Raw genomic sequence first — 18128 nt, forward strand, 5'->3', positions numbered from 1 at the left:
TGTACGCACCGATTTGAATCGTTACCCAACATGCATAATTATTGAAGATATCGTCAACCAACTGCACCGTACTCCTGTGGCCATATTCTTAAATCACACAGAAATATAAGTGAATTCCTTAAATACTTAAGTGATTCCATAACGTATACCGTAAAAACCCGTCTACAAGCATATAGTGTGCTTCTGATGAAAGCTACATTAATCCAGTCGCCGTTATGGAGTTTGAGCAAATAAATTACGGATCCAAGCATATACAAACAAGTATTATTTTAAGACCTGTAGACGGGGTTTTAGCTATAAAGCTATACATAATACATTCTTACCTTTTCCCCGCAAGTATACGGATCCTCATAATTATGCCCTTTCTCCCTGATAATTTTGAACTTTCCAGCGGAATTAACTCCATTTTCTTCGCACTCTGAGGATAACTTTGTATAAATCAATTCGGAGAATAAATGTGGTATAGAAATATCCAGATAGCCTAAATTACGCAATGGGCCTTCTTCTTCACTTTTTTTTTTATAATAAGGAACTCTTTGGAAACTTAAGTACAACACTTAAACGAGTACTTCGTGATCCTGGCATCCTCTTTTTATGATATTTTTCAGTAGATATCCATGAAAAAAACTTATTCTCAATTTCAGTTGATTCCGATTTTGCCTTTGCGAGTTATGCATGATTATGTGTATCACACTACTCCATAGACAATGTGTTGTAATTTCGTTCTTGTATACCAGAACGAAATTCAAATTTCACGATATCTTTGCTAAACGAAGTAATCTGCAAGAAATGTTTTGTACATAAACATTATGTAGCCAGAGGTTTCCAATGATCTAAAAATCTTAACTTTTTTGGGGGAGAAAAGTGAGGGGGATGAGGCTGTGGATCACGAAATGCCCTTTTAAATGAAGTGTTCGTTATAATATATACGTCAGAACGCTGTTGGTTGACGAGATCCTAACTAATCTAAATGCAGTTTTAACTATACGTTTCATGCGCATGCTATATATTCAATTTAAAAGTCGTTCTTTTATGATAATTCTTACTTTTACGTGGTTTGAGCTTGACCAAGTTGTGTATAATAGCGATATAAGAAGCGTGTATTTACTTATACATGTAAATGCTGTACTTTATGCAAACGTATTTAATTACTTCAAATTATAAATAACACTTAAATCAGGTGTATCGATTCTGGAATCAAACTTCTGCAAGAAAGTAGAAAAGGTGAATTATCTAATTAACACTAACTTATACAAAAAAATGCTCGGAACTTCTTATACAGATTTAAAACTTGCACTGAATATGGAAATTTACATCGATCTAATTTGAGCATTATTTCAAGTATATAAAGTATTTTCTCTTAGATACAAATGTATACGGTATTAGAATTGGTCTCTATACTATTTCCACATAATTGTAAAACATATTGCAACTTAGCTTAGCAAAACATCAGTACATATAGGTCATTCGTATTTTTTTCAAATGTTTTTTCATCTAGATTGCACCATGACATCTTAACCCATACACTGAGTTGCTTCTATTTGTTAAAGACAGTTGTTCCATGGGAAACACATGGGTTCTGGAAGGACCAGATTGACTTGCGTAAATTCAACAGCAAATGTGTAGGCGGTAGAATTAATTATTATTCTTACACAGAGCATAATAAAGGAAACGCAGGCAAACTACCGAACTAAACATCCGAGATATGCCCGGATGCTTTCAATTGCTGCCAAAATCAATTTTAACGTTTCTATGGTTTTCATTTTTTAACCATTTTGGCTGAAATAACTGATGCGTTGGCTACTGTATTGAATAAATGAAGTCCTTCGATACTAAGTTTTAACCAGCGTTTATACGGCTCTAAATGTTGCGTGTACTTGTAATATGAATTTACACGACACTAAAATGCGAAGTTTCTTCGCATGTTACAGTTGATGTTCTCAATTGAAGATCACCCTCACACCTCTGGCTTGTCCTGATCTCAATGGGATTTTAATGTAATCACCAACTCGGATTGGTACTCCTTGTTGTTGTCCTGGCATATTCAGGCGCAGATGGACACTACCAGGTTCCTCCGATGGTTGTCTTTGCATAATCATCTGCTGCCGTCCTGCTGGAACTACTTTTATTATTCGCGCAGGCGTAATCGGCTGCACCCGGGGAGCTTCAAATGTTATCTGCGTTTGAGGAGTAGGATATGTTGGTGTTGACGGCAGTTCTCTTTCAGGAACAGGTTGAAGTTGAAGGACTTGGACATTACGCTTTCTTTCTTCAGCGGGAATGGACTTCTTATGGCAATGTGGGCATAATGGATGCTCTCTCTCGGCACTTTCTGACATCGGAGGTTGCACTCGTCCCTGAGGTTCTGGCCTAAGCGTCGTTTGTTCAGAATCGTCATCATTTGTCGGTGCTAATTGAACAAATTGCTTGGTAACTTTCCTTTTGGGTTTTGGACTACTTGTGATAATGAAGGGTCCTTCGTGTGGCCCGCTTTGCATGTTTGCAGATATGGGCCGGACCTGAAACGTAAGAGCATCAGGTGGATTATGTTCAGTTTGGGGAGTAGATAAGTACTGTACAGGAATTTCAATAGTAGAGCTGCTATGTGGTTTCCGACGTTTCTTTCCTTCTTCGTCTGCAGGTGTCTTAACTCGAAATGTTGATTTCGATACATGTCGAACTGGTTTGTCTGAATTAGACGCTCCCGATACTTTCTTCGGTTTTGCTTTAACTGATGGAGGCCCTGGTTTTGTTTTTTGGCAAGGCCTTTCGTTTTGTCAGTTTTCACCACATTCCTCAACTCTGACAATACCGCTTGTTTTGCATTGTCAATAACTTTATCGGTTGGACTCAATGGGCCAGCCTGATCATCTGATTCAGATTTATTAAAGGATCTTGATCTTCTTACTGGTTGCGATTCACTATCCGTACTTTGGGCTTCAAAGTTCTTAATTCTATCCTTAACATTCGTTGGAACTTCCTCTTCATCATCAGATGTGGCAGGGGCGGCTTCAGCGTCCGTGTTCGGTTTTTCGCAAACGTCCGTTTTTGTCTCCGCCACTTTAGTAGCAACTTCTTTCTTTGGCAATGATTGTTGTTTTGATTTTGGTTTCAACGCAGTTTTGTTTCTAGCATCCGCTACATTTTTCTTTTCGTTAGTGTCTTTTTCAATTACTTGAAGCGTTTGGTTACTTTTTGGAGATCCTGATTTAGGCTTTTTGTTGTCTTTTGTGGAATCTTTGCCTTTAACAGCTGCACCTGTTTTATCAGGCTTCTTTGTCTGAGCTTTGTTCTTTTGTTTAACATCTGTGTCCATAGGTTCATCTACATCGTCTAAGCTCGGATGAGAGCTACCGCGAGAACTTGACGGTCTTGGGCTTTCACACCCCAAAGGACTCATTCGTTTCTCAGGAACAGATTCATCATCTCCGTCAGCAACTACACCTCCTTCCCTTCAACAGCATCTGGAGAGAGTGGAGGATTCTCATCCTCTACTTCTGCGTAACAATCTTGATAAAAGAAGGACTGAGACGTTTATATATTGGCATAGGTGACTCCAGCGGTGCATCGTCAGAATCACTATTATATTCGGAACTGTCACTATCGTACTCAGCGGCTGAACTTGCTGATTTATCCACATACTTCCATGGCATGCCACTGCTGTATGAACTCAATGACGAACAACAAAGACAATGACTGCATTCATCACTACTAGACGTTTCAAAATCAGGGTAAAAGTCAGAGTTTTGAGCTTGTTCATCACCATCATCTGCGTCGTCGGTTTCAAGTACATTTCTTGGAGGTGAACAAGGACGAATTTCATTACCGTTTGTGTCTTGTCTAGAATCTTTCTTTTGCGGTGGTTTATCTAATTGCAACGGCGGAGGTCTTTTCTGTTGCTTTTTTCTTTTCGATGATGGACCTGATCTTGAACTGGAATCCGTTTCTAAATCACTCATTCTATTCACATCATCTTCCGTGTCCAGGTCATCATCTCTTCCATCGGCACACTGAGAGTCAACATCAGAGTTTGAATACTGGTCATAATTGGGCTCTGCCTCCTCGGCCTCATCCTCCTCACCATGCCCATCGGCACCTTCTTCTTCGTCTTTCATCTCTTGAAATGTACGATACATGGATGCTATTTGACGAGACAACGAGTTACCGGAATCTTGTAGGTGAGCCTGTAAAAATTAGAAAAACAAACAAGAAACTGATAAGAACTTGCATTCTGAAGTATAAGAAGTACCATAAACTTAGCAATACCGGTATAATCCGATCCTGAAAAAGTTTGATATCCTTATTCCAAACAATTGTCTACGAAAATCTTGAGTCACCTCCTCGTTTATACTAAATGAAACCGTCCCATTTTCATTGGATATAAACTCGAATTGTAAATTGTAAACTGACTAATTATCATAGGAGAAACCATCAACTCATCTACACAAAAAGCTGTCAAATATCTTAAAAAAGTCAAGACAAAACGGTAAAATATCTGTCTTGTCAGATCACTAATGACAGCGAACACTATCATGCCATAGGCTGCGCACGTGGCCTAAGGGATGACCAAGTTCATGCAAAGAAATCGCGAATAACGTGATGACACTCCTGGTATAGCACTCTCACTTTTTTCTTTCTATGCGGTTTTTGTTGTCATCAGCGAGAACTAAGGCAGGGTACACTGATGAGAGATACATTGATAGACGAGACAGATGTCATGTGCATGTGTTTGAGCATGCAGCATCACTAGACACACAGATTGAGTTAAGGAGATTGCTATACAAATGCTGCATGGACTACCATATATGGGGATAGCTTGACATTTAAAGAGAAGAGAATTTGGCACGATTATACACTTCAAGAAAACAAAACATGAAAAACAGAATATAAAAGGGAGATGTTTATCATAAACAAATGGTATACAATAAAAAAAACATTAATGAAAACAAACAATAGAAAAGCAACCTAACAAACAAACAAACAAACAAACAAACAAGTAAATAAACAAACAAACAAGCAAACCCACACCCCTACAAACCAAGCTACGTATGCCTACACCATTATTATACACACATACATCGCGAGAATTAGATGGTAATAAAAGAACTCATAACGTTGTTTTACCACTTCCAGCAATGCCTATGAATACTATTTTGATAATCTAGGACCTGGAATCATGTGGGTAAATAGCTAAAAATGTCAAGATGAAATTAGTTTGTTTCACGATTATCAGTTTTGTTTGTTTTGGTGGGTTGTGTGGGTTGTGTGGGTGGGGGTGGGGGTGGGTGTGCGTTTTGTACAATTGGGGATGAGTTGGGCCGGTGTGTGAGACCGTCATGTCTTTGATTCTGTTATGTGTGAATCTGCCGGTGTATCTGTCTTTTTTCTCTCTGTTTAGCTGTCTGTCCGGGTGTCTGCCTCAGCCTCACTGTCTTGTGATCGTTCTCTCCGAATGTTTATTTGTATTTCTGCGCATCGACGCTAGGTAGGTAACATGTTGACAGTCAATTAAGAGAACACTGAAATACTAACACTTGGCCTAGAGTGAGGTTAATCATAAATGACCCCCGGCCTTTAGACTCGCTAACGTCATATAATTAACAAGCACGGCTGTTTAAATTGAAGCTGAGAGCCATAATGAAAATGTGACAAATTCAAATTATCTTTTGGAATCATGACAAACTAGGGCAAATTGTTGTCATATTCGCTCGCATTATCTTAAGAATTACAGCTATATGCATAATCTTTTTAAATCAGGTAGCATCCGCACTAAAGTGCAGATAAAATCAAAACAAGATATAAACCAAGTTATAATAGTTTCCCCAGCCAGCGTGTAAGTTGACCCGGATTGTGTGTAGCTGAATTCCTTTACTCTTCCCGTCAACGTTGAGTGCTGAGATGGCAGAACAATCTTGAAGTTTTATAAAGTCAAATGTCATGATTTTAAACTTTGTGACACAATTTAAACTTTGTGACACAATTTATTTGGTAATATTCTCAACTCGATAAACTTTGCATTTACATGCATTACATTGTATACTTGAGATATGTCACTTTTGTATTATTAAAGACCCCGCAGGTCTTACAGCCAACTGTATTCAGCGCGCAAAATCTAAATTTGAGAGGCGACCATGTTGTGGATTAGTACCACCTCGAATGACCGTCATATAGGATGAGCAGGGTGTTCCTGACATTAGACCTGTATACGTCTTGCATGTCTCCAATGACAAGATAAGCATATAGAATGAACAGGGTATTCCTAACATTAGAGAGCACAGACTTACGACCTGACTATTTGCATGTCACGACAACTACGCCGTAATTGCAATTTAGCAGCTTCGAATCACCCCATTACCACCAACTATTCAGGCAATGTTATATGGCTAGCATAATTGTGTTACAATTTCTGCAGCAAATCAATCTTAAGTTTTAATACTACATGACAGCGATCTGCAGCAAATCAATCTCAAACTTTAATACTACATGACAGCGATTAGGGAACATGTGTGCAGCAACAATCTGGCCAGTCCAAAATATATTGCGTCCTTCAACTTATAATTATATTCGCGCTATTGCTCAGCCTTACAAGTAAGCTATAAAATGTAGTTTTACCACTCCCTGCAACACCATTGTGCAATATTCTTAACGCGTCCCATGTGTTACCGGACCGCGGTCTTAGACTAAAATCGTTCGAATCGCTCGAGGGTATTATACTGTAGCATATCTAATTATAATTATATCTAATTATAATCTATATAATTAAATGATAAGAAACAAATGCGATATCAAAAGAAAATATGAATTTGTTTAAATTTAATACATGTCTGTAAACATGGTATTCCCTTCATACCATGTAGTATGCCAAAAATATTTGAAACAGAATAATTCGAAAATTTGGTGAAGAAACTACAGACTACAGTGCTGACTGCACATAGCTGTCATACTTACATAGTTCTATACTTGTATTATTTTGGCCAAACAGAATATAATCTATTTCATTAGCCTAGATTGTTCACATTTCTATTTCATTAGCCTGGATTGTTCACATTTCTTGCTTTAATGTTTTACCAATGAGGTGATAAATCTATATGTCTAATTGGATGAAGCGCTATGTGAATAGATGAAAAGTTCACTTCTCCTATCAAATAATTGGGATGTGTTCAGGTCGGTTTCAAGACGACCTACTTTCTTAACTAGTTCTTAACATACTGTCACAAGGAATCTTAATTAACAAAGTTCAAACAGAATTTCAAATCAACCACCCATGAATAATGATATTAATAGTGAAAATAAACATATATTTACTGCGCCACAACTTTGCCAATCTTAAAACGTGAACAACATTATGATCAGATTATCTGACATTCGTGGCCCTTCTTTCTACACCTTTCGCCATTCTCACTTTACAAGCGGTCTGTCTACCATTGTGGTTCCAGATGATTCTTGCATCCATAGTAAAGCAATCTATAACGTATGACATACCAAGGCTATTAGTACGAGATAGCGAGAAGTGCATGATGTTTAAATGAATCAGCATCCTCTCTCTCCAACCGATGAAGATGCCATTTGGTTTGGTATATTGCCAACGACCTTTTCTCTTGTTTATTTAATGTTACAGAAATGTAATATCATGACCATGATGACGGGGTGAAAAGAGGGCAAAACCCAAGTTAAAGGTCATTTTGCATGTTCTGTGCTTGGTTTCTTACTTCTTCTTAGTCATCATCAACCGCCAAAAATAATTAGTTACATTAATGGTAATAAAAATAAAACGATACTTTTTTGTGTGTGTTTACCCTTGACGTCACGTATGGGTGTCTCATCTAACAAAAAACTCAAATTCTGTTTGTTTGAAGCTGTGGAAAGGTTCTAAATGCAAATATGATAGTTGTTATTTCATACCCTTGGACTCATTTCGCGTGGAAGATTTCTGTGTTTTTCTCAATTAAATAAGGCCAAGTAAAAATAAAAACATGTTTCTCGTCCGGGTTTTATTAGCAGGATGAGGGGCTTTTTATTTTTTTTTATTGGAAAACGACGCTAAATAGGGCCTACCTGTATTTCATGATTTGGCACCATATTTTGGGTATTCGACATACAGATTTATATCTGCGAAAATGAGGAGGAGGCCGTTTTTATTTTATTGTTTTGAGAGGTAGACCCCTCTAGTGATCACAAAACTCTTCTTAAATGATGTATTATGCATTTATAAAGCCGTAAAATAAGTTTGAACTTCTGAAACATCTTTTTCAACAAGTTATAACTGAAAGTTTACAAAATAAAAAGAAATTTTAAAAATCTTCAAAAAAGGAGGAGGGCGCGGACGAGAAACATGTACTTGTTTTTACTCGGCCTAAGATATACTGACTTTAATATATATAGTTAAAAGTATCACTGACACCATAATTTGTTTGTTTACTTCGGTTGGTTCGTACGAGGGGCGGTCAAAAAGGTCGTAGAACAAGGTATGCTACTTTGTTGCACGGTAATGAACTTGTTCGAATTTGAAAGCCTGTTCCTTCAAGACATGTCGGGTTTATATAACAAATCTGATACATTCACTCTGTATCAGATTTGTTGCATTTAATCACAAGTTTTACCCAACAAACACAAATGTTTTTAAAGGGTTACAAAGGTCTTATAAACGCGGTTTGGTTTAAATGTCTGGTTATTTAAAGGTCATGAAAACGTTTTAAAACGCTTTATTTGAAGAAACTTTACAATAGCATATCAAAAATGTTGGCAAACAAACATTTTGCACGATATTTTGTCACCAATGTTTTGCATCAAATTTTCAAAAATGTGTTCTGAATGTTATTAAAACATTTTATACCCTTCGTTTATATATAACCCGACATTTATATGTTTTCTGTAACACGTCTTGTGTTCACTGTGTAGTTATAAGACTTCTGTCACACACTTCCGATATACACGAGGTGCGGTCAAAAAGTTCGTAGAATAGAACAAGGTATGCTACTTTGTCGCATGGTGATGAATTTGGTCTCATTTGAAAGCTTGTTCCTTCAAAACATTACTGCAAAAATATTCGATTTTTGCATTACTGTATATGGATAGGACACTATGCAAAAGAAGACCGTGAATTCATAGGTACTAACACCGGGCTGAGACGAATACCGTATATATCGTCTCAGACACCGGGTCAGCATGGAAATTTCACCCGATGGTTGTGAAAACTCTAATGAAATTTAACAATGTACAGTTGCTATAAATGGGAATGAAGTCCTAAATATTAAACAGCAACGAAACGGTCCTTAGAGTTCAAGATGAGCGTCCTTGAAGATCATCCAAGGTCCAAAAGACTTGCTGACGTCACCACAAATGACATGCGTGCTGGTAGAGTGGCATTGATAATGAATAAAGAACCAAACATGAAAGACGAGATAGCCACAAACTATGACAACTCGGATGAAAGTGTTTTCAAGATAAATCCATTAACATTTGGGTATTCCAGCGTGTCTTCTAGATGGGGGTCCAAAACCTTCGATGACACTCAGAATGAGGACCGAGATAAGTTTCATCAATATCTGGCTACATTAATCACTGGAATTATGAGCCCATTCAGTGGAAGCACCTGGATCTCCCACCCCTAAGAAGATCATCACTCGGTCACCATAGTGGAAGGTCTTCATCGCTGTTTTCTGAGATTCAGGGAGAAGAGCATTGGCGACAGATCATTTGCCAAATGAAAGTATAATAATAGGCATATATCATACAATTTTGATTTGAGGCAAGCCATCAAGTGAAGAAGGTTGGTGGTAGGAATGGGACTGTTCTTGGATTGTGTCCTGTACCCCCTATTCTCAGTATGTCAAGCTGTCACTCACGACAGATGCATGGGTCAGTTAACTAAAGCAACCATGGCTTCCAGTTAGTGAAACCTATTTTCGAATTTTAAGTCCTATCTTCATAATATCAGGTTTGCTGGTGATCAATGCCTGAAGAGGCATCATCGGAAGACTGCCATTTTGTTGCCATAGGATGTTTCAAGTAAAATTGCGACGGGTGCATTAAGGTATGCAGTGATCATGTTCAAGATTGAGATTGAACTTGAAGAATTTGGATAGTACTTTTACAAATACCTTGTTCTACAAACTTATTGACCGCCCTTCGTAATACGGTAATATTACGCATCAATTATTTAAATAAATGAAACAAAAAAGGTTTTGTTCAAGCGTCAAACAAAACACACAAAGAAAAACAAAAGAAAAACAAACAAAACAATAGAAAAACAAAACAAACAAACAAAAAATTAAGGTAACCTTGTTAATATAAATATTACAAACTATGACTTAAGTTAAGCCACTGCCATGACACCATACAACGTGGTTGGTAGTAATTTGTTTTGCCATTGGGTATTTGTGGTGGTTGAGGGTAACAACACATGAAAACTACCACTTTGAGGTTTAATCGTTGCCCCCGTACTGGTTTTGTTGACTCCAAACAGAAAACTTTAAGCAGGCAGAAATACCTGTACTTAAAAAGCGGAAATGTTAAAAATACAAAAACAATTTCACATAATTGTGAAAAGGTAATTTTATGATATTTTATCCCAACAAATTGAGCATGTTTTTGACAAGTGTCATGTGATCTTGCTGCACCTGTCTGTCTGTTTATATGCCTACTCTGATTTACTCCACGTGAGTTTAATATTATAAATAGATGCCAAGTTTAAGGGCAAAATGGCATGTCTGCATGGTATAATATCAATGGTAAAATAAGACCAAATTTAATTTGTCTTCAATTTACATGTACAGATCTTTCAAAGCAGTGTCTAAGTTACTTCCCTGTCTGTCTAAATCTATTTTTGTAAAAGTTGAAATTTCTACAAAATAATGTGAACTTAAAATAATATTGCTAAATGGGTTTTGATTATAATTACAACCATGATAACAGCTACATACCATTTCTTCTCGTAATATCCTCAAGTTAAGGTCCATTTTACTAGAGTGATATTTCAATTTATTGTAACTTTGTGGAGTTTCATCATCACTATCGTCTTCTTCTACAATAGATGCAACAGTCGGTTCTTCAACGGGTTTGTCAGTCGCCGGTTTTTCTGCCGCCGCTGCTTTTTCAGCCGGCGGAGTCTCTTTCGCTCCTCCGCTCTCCTTATCCATATTTATAAACTTATATCAAAGTTTGCAAAAGTTTAAATTGTATAACCCTAATATCTTATTATTCCAAGTGTGTAGTTCTTGAAGCTCAATATTTCCTTTCAGTGGTAAAACGTTGATTTGTAGTTAACTACTGAGTCGGTTGGAGATGCACAAAACACAGTTATAGTCTCGTAGTCAAGATGAAAGAAATAATTTTAGCAAGAGACATACGTCAGCGTGCCAATCATATCTGAGTTGTTATGGGCCGCATTCCTTGTGGAATGTCAAAGGACTTTCCACAACTTCTCAGCTTTCATTTGCTATCCCACAAACCCATGTGGAAGCCGCTTTGGATTTACCGCATGCGGACGATTCAGCTTTAGGCAATTAAGAAGGATGTCTGAGTGTAATGCCGAAAATAAGATCAATGGAACCGAAAGTTTCACAAGTTTTAAGCTACAATGACTTAAAAAATTATAATAAAAATTGTAAATATGCAAAAAAATATTACTTCGTGAAAAACTAAAAACAATTGCTGTAAAAAAGTGTGTATTCTTTAGTTGGCCGTAGAACAATCATCATCATAAAGTTTATTAGACGCACAGAGTTATGGGATATCCGTCAAAAATGTGCTGGTATCATATTGCTCCGCACAAAGCAGATGCGCAGAGATGAACTTGTGGACAAGACAATTATTTTCTGGAGGATCATTGCGACGGTGACATTTCGCAATACAACATTGGTAGTTGAAGCCAATGAACGTTACTGTATATCTAATTATACTGCGCTTACATGTTTCTAAATACACCGTTGACACAACATACTAAAATATTACCGCAGCTGACATCTGCCATTGCTATAGTTATTTTAATAGTCAACATAGAGTTCCTGGAAAAGACATGCAACTTTTTATTGCATCGAACATTCTGGTATGAAAGGGTCGGGGATGGGCAAAATAAGTTTAATCAAAGTTAAAATATGCGTGGTTAAGTAAAAAGAATTCAGCAATTCTAAAAGTAAAGGGAATAATATATAGGCTATAAGCGACGAAGAAAAAGTTTTACTGGCGTTTTACTTTCCAAGTAGGGTCGGTCGCGGGATTTTGTTAACAAATTTCTTTTAGGCTAAAATGACCCTAAAATATCACCGAAAGCTTGAAAAATCTGGCAAAAAAAAAGAAGATTTTTCAAAACATTTTTATTATGTTTTATCTAAAAAATGTTATAAAAATGTTTTGAACTTTCCTGTCAAAATCAATATAAATTTTGGCCCAAAAGTAAAATCTGGGTCGGTCTGGCCCGTAAAACAAGGTCTTTTTCGTCGCCATATGCTAAGGTTGCTATTCACATCGGACCCTGGAATCATTTTCAACAATAACATTCAACTGGGAAGCGATAAGAGCAAAGTATTCTAGAACACTTTGGTTCACCTAATGGCGCACCTGGGCTCCTTTGCCCTGAGACTAGTTTACTAGTCTCAGCTTTGCTTTGGGTAAATATCATGTACAAATAGACAGCTCCCTCCTTTAAATATCCCAACAAGAATTAAGGTATGTGCCCTTATCTGCTGGTGGTGCTGCAGGGGAGTGGTAAAACCACTTTATTGAAAAAAACAATACGAATGTAGAAGATAAAAGGTTACAATAAAATTATGATCATGTAACTGGTGTCACTTTTTTTTTTGAGACCATATGGGCCGGGCATATGGTCAGTTTAAAATTTGCTACAATTTTCACGAAAAGCATTAATTAAGCAATCTAGTAATTTTGATCAGTGTGTGTACAACGTGCCAATGTACCATTGACTCGTTGTGGCACATAACATCTGAGAAAATGATATATTTTTAGGATCCATGTAGACTATGCCATAGTCGATTTTTGATAAATAAAAATATCTTATTAAGCATGATGAACGCATTCAGTTGAACTCGAAATTAGACTGATGTATTGTATTCAAATGGTCATAAAAAGTTTATATAATTTAGTGGCAGTAAAAGTAAAGTATATGTATGCCTATGCTATTGAATGCAACAGATTTTGGCATAATGGCTCACTTCAATCGAAGATCTTAGGATCTTTGCTTCAATGCTGAACAATTCTGATTTTGGAATCTACTAGTTTATCGAGTAAATAAAATGTGAAGCTAACAAACAGAGGGAGTATGGTGACTGAAAATATCAGATGTATAAAAATTCCCTTTAAAAGGGAAAGCCAGCCTCAATGTAGAAGAGGTCTTGTAATTAGTTTTGGTCAATGTGAAAGGCATTTTTAGGATCACGGCTTACTACATCCATGTTACATGACAGTCCACCAAACCATCAACGGAGAAGATGTACACTGAAACTGCAGAAAACATTAACTCCTAATCTCCTGTCAACTCTTTAATTCATTATTGTTCATTATTATTAATTCATTATTGTTCTCTAAATTGTTCTGTTCTGGTTTTATTTGTCTTTTCAGCTTTTTACCCACGATATTTCAATTTCCAATTTTTTAATACCATAACTTACGAACTCAATTTCTTTAATTCGCTTAGGAATGTCCGATTTTATTGGGGAAAACGGCGTTGTGGAGCAAAATAGCTCTTTATGTGAAAGCCTCCAAATTTATAAACTGTCCAAAAGATGTCTGTTTTTGACATGATACGCCACATTTCTTAAAGACCCATTCAGTGATCCCAGTGCAAGAGTAAAAAAATTAAAATTGTTTATAAATTGCTTAAAAGAGAAGGATAGGCCTAAGTCATTCAAATTGTCATTTGGTATTTTGAAATGCCAAATTTGGCAAAAATTAAGAAAACAGCAGTACTGACGAAGTTCAAGCCCCGCCATTCAAATACTTAGTAGCTAATTTTAGATACTGTCAGTATCTAAAAATACAGATTCGTGTAAAATGTCTTATTTTGTCTTAAATAGGCCTACACGGCTTTTGGCTGAACCATTCGCAGACTTAGCACATCTATGTAATAACAAAGGTACGGTACCAACATTTTGATGATTTTTACGATCGTCCGGATGAGCAAATCACTGAATGGGCCTTTAATATTAATAATAGATAAGCTGCCTTTAAAAATATTATTGACAATGTTGAGAGTAGGAATTACCTTGAAAAATGTCTCAAAAATACAACATGCCAGTTATATTCCGGTCTGAAACGATCAGACAATATTTTAAACATTAATAACATCATAAACCCAAATCGTGAAAAAAATCACCCCGGGTAGATTTTTGGCTATTTCTCCATTTACGATCCTGCCCAAAAGTGTCTGCTTTCGATATACCACGTCACAAATACTACACTGCACTGACTGCAGGTTTTAGTTAAAAGGGCATTTCGTGATCCACAGCATCATCCCTAACTTTTCTCAAAAAAGTTGAGATTTTTATATCACTGGAATGTTTATGTACAAAATATTTCTTGCAGATTAATTCGTTAGCAAAGTAATCGTGAAATTTGAATTTCGTTCTGGTATACCAGAACAAAATTGCAACACATTGTGTACACATAACCATGCATAACTCGTAAAGGCAAAATCGGAATCAACTGAAATTTTTTAGAATAAGCTTTTTTGTGGATATCTACTGAAAAATGTCATAAAAAGAGGATGCTAGGATCACGAAATACTCCTTAAATTCGCCATATAACATAATATAAACTCACCTTACATGTACATTTTTATTTTAAAATAATTTGATATTAATTCGCAATGTATAGTTTACTATATGATAGATGGTGGCAAGAACATTTATAAAGGACTGATTACTCACTGCAATCTTCACTCTTGTGTGTTTTGACTGTAAGTTTATGAATCAAATAAAAAAGATAGAAAGTAGCTTCACTTACGTTATGTGTCATTTTATTTATAACATAGAAGTTATTAAATTAATAAAGTAAGACAATTTATTTATCTATAAGTGCATGTCAAATGGGTACATTGTTCAATACTATAGGCCTACATGCATAAATTATGCCCATATTATAGCTAGGCCCTAAAAACTTTATTTTGCATCGGATTTTTCCCGTTGAAAAGGCAAAACTGATGTTCATGATAGCAACTATTTCATCAATAGCATTTCAGGATAGGATAGATAATTACTTTGACATCAATATGGTCCATATGATGAAGATTTTGATTCTTAGATCTGTTATCAACATGATATCACGCTGTTCAGTGGTCAAGGACCCCGGGTCAAAGACACTGAAATGACATACTTTTCTTCTGCTGACCATATGATGCTGTATATTAACTATTATTGTTACATTTTAGGCCTATACCTAAAACTTTTAAAGTCATATTAATTCAAACATAACTTTGGTAATACTCACTCGTTTTCATTCGTTGAAACGGCAAAAACATACTTACTTTTCCTTACACATCGAATTAAAATATTTAAAAAAAATTCAACCACAAAAAGTTTTAACAAAAAGTCATTCCAATACCAATAAAAATTAATCTCTTGAGCAAACTGACCCCATCCCAGAAACAGGTACCAGCCCGATGGGCTGGCGAAAAATCTATCAATTTTACACAAATTAATACAAATCGGTTCAAAAGCAACGGGGCATCACACAGATTCGATGAACCAGTCAGTCCCTAGAATACGAGCATAATATACTCCATGGGGGTAAAAAAACCAAAAAACCGCCCACCTAAAGCTGGGCAGTCCCCAGTTAGTAAGGTGCTGACCCGTCACGGTCTGCCTGCTTCACAGGGTGCTTGGAGCTTAGAGTATCAACTTAACAAGCAGACCGAAAACAAGTGCACCTGGAAAGCAACAAAGAAACAAGAAATTTCCAGTCTTGCGTTTTAGCTGGAACATCAGGACCATGTGTCCTGGCATCACAGATGATCTCCGTCTGATCGACGATGCAAGGAAGACAGCCATCATTAATCGCGAGCTCAAAAGACTGAATATTGACATTGCTGGTTTGCAGGAGACAAGGCTCCTCTCTGATGGAAGTCTAAGAGAACAAGATTACACCTTCTTTTGGCAAGGAAAAGAACAAGATCAACCACGTCAGCATGGAGTCGGGTTTGCAGTGAGGAATACCTTCCTCTCTTCAATTGAACCACCCACTCTCACTTCGCCTTTCGACATCTTCAGGCCCGGTGAACATAATGAACGTTTACGCTCCTACCCTTTGCTCCTCTACTGAGACCAAGGATCAGTTTTATGAGGAACTGGACTCAGCCATCAGATGTATAGCCACTAATGAGGACTTATTCCTACTTGGAGACTTCAATGCACGGGTAGGTGCAGATCACGGTGCATGGCCCAGCTGTCTCGGACACTTCGGTGTAGGTAAAATGAATGAAAATGGACAAAGACTGCTTGAGCTATGCTCGTATTACAACCTTTGCATCACCAACACTTTCTTCAGTACAAAACCATGCCACAGAGTGTCTTGGAGACATCCCAGATCCCACCATTGGTATCAGCTGGACCTCATCATCACCAGAAGACCATCTCTGAACTGTGTGAACATCACCCGCAGCTACCATAGTGCTGACTGCAATACAGACCACTCATTAGTCAGCAGCAAAGTGCGTATGCAGCCAAAACGTATTCATCACTCTAAGCAGAAGAGGCGTCCACGTATCAACACCACAGGAACAACAATCCCTGCCTTGTGTGAGCACTTTGCTAAATCTATAGAACGATCCCTGCAGGACTGTCCTGAAACACCCACTGTGGAGAGATGGAATTTCCTTAGAGACACTATATATAACACAGCCATGGAGACTTTTGGCAAGAGAAGTAAACAAAATCCTGATTGGTTTGAAGCTAAAATATTGGAGATGGAACCAGTTGTTGAAGCTAAACGATCTGCTCTCATCAACTACAAGAGTGCACCCTCGAAGAAGACACTTGCAACACTTCAAAAGGCAAAGAGAAATGCCCAGAGAACTGCAAGACGCTGTGCCAACGACTATTGGCTGACTCTCTGTCAGAACATCCAACTGCGTCTGCATGTCAACAGTGGCAATGTCCGTGGTATGTATGAAGGCATCAGAAATTCGTTTGGGCCCACCACCACCAAGACTGCACTAATAAAGTCATCTGATGGTGCTGTCATTAAAGACCGAAGCAAACAGATGGAAAGATGGGTTGAGCACTACCAGGAGCTCTATTCCCAGGAAAATGTGGTTACCGAAGCTGCATTGAACAGCATTAAGAGGCAGCCTGAAATAGAAGAGCTTGATAACCCACCCTCCCTAGAAGAACTGTGTAAGGCCATCGACTCTCTCTCTAGTGGCAAAGCTCCAGGAAAAGATGCAATCCCTCCCGAGGTCATCAAAGCAGGCAAGAATACACCCCTTCTTCATCACCTTCATGAGCTTCTCTGTCTTTGTTGGCAAGAAGGGATGGTACCCCAGGATATGCGAGACTCTGTTATAGTTACACTCTACAAAAACAAAGGTGACCGCAGCGATTGTAACAACTACCGGGGTATCTCTCTCCTAAGTACAGTTGGGAAGATCTTTGCCCGGGTAGTCCTCAACAGGTTGCAGACGCTAGCTGAGCGTATTTATCCTGAATCACAATGTGGCTTCAGGTCTGGGAGGTCAACCATCGATATGATATTTTCCGTACGGCAACTTCAAGAAAAATGTCGGGAGCAGAGACAACCACTCTTCATTGCATTCATCGACCTGACAAAGGCATTCGATCTAGTCAGCAGGAAAGGTCTTTTCACACTACTCGAGAAAATTGGATGCCCACCAAAGCTGCTCAAGATGATCATATCCTTCCATGAAGGAATGCATGGCACTGTCCAGTACGATGGCTCCTCCTCTGATGCCTTCCAAATCAGGAGTGGAGTGAAGCAGGGATGTGTGCTTGCTCCTACACTCTTCGGTATCTTTTTCTCTCTGCTGCTGACGCATGCTTTCAGCTCATCAGAGGATGGTGTGTATCTCCACACAAGAAGCGATGGAGGTCTGTTTAACCTATCACGTCTCCGAGCAAAGACCAAGGTGCAGAGAGTCCTGATCAGATATATGCTATTTG

The 18128-nt window shown here is 37.7% G+C and overlaps 1 protein-coding gene across 1 annotated transcript; it reads right to left on the reverse strand.

Annotated features, from left to right (window-relative positions):
- Nucleotides 1-1241: 1241 nt before the first annotated feature.
- Nucleotides 1242-11375, reverse strand: LOC140147447 (uncharacterized). Its single transcript, XM_072169223.1, has 4 exons — nucleotides 10923-11375; nucleotides 3495-4184; nucleotides 2909-3406; nucleotides 1242-2774 (listed from the first exon to the last, which is right to left on the reverse strand). Exons 1-4 carry the CDS (start codon nucleotides 11136-11138, stop codon nucleotides 1941-1943), a joined length of 2238 nt encoding a protein of 745 aa, XP_072025324.1. The 5' UTR covers nucleotides 11139-11375; the 3' UTR covers nucleotides 1242-1940.
- Nucleotides 11376-18128: the final 6753 nt, after the last annotated feature.

Source organism: Amphiura filiformis, chromosome 3 (genome assembly GCF_039555335.1).
Source record: "Amphiura filiformis chromosome 3, Afil_fr2py, whole genome shotgun sequence".
Lineage (NCBI taxonomy): Eukaryota > Metazoa > Echinodermata > Ophiuroidea > Amphilepidida > Amphiuridae > Amphiura > Amphiura filiformis.

Excerpts from the sequence above, each read along its gene's own strand:
- LOC140147447 (XM_072169223.1), bottom strand. The coding sequence starts at position 11,138 with ATGGATAAGGAGAGCGGAGGAGCGAAAGAGACTCCGCCGGCTGAAAAA. Across the intron at positions 4,185-10,922 it reads GGATATTACGAGAAGAAATG|GCTCACCTACAAGATTCCGG; the intron begins GTATGTAGCTGT and ends TAATTTTTACAG. Across the intron at positions 2,775-2,908 it reads CGGATAGTGAATCGCAACCA|AACGAAAGGCCTTGCCAAAA; the intron begins GTAAGAAGATCA and ends GAAAACTGACAA.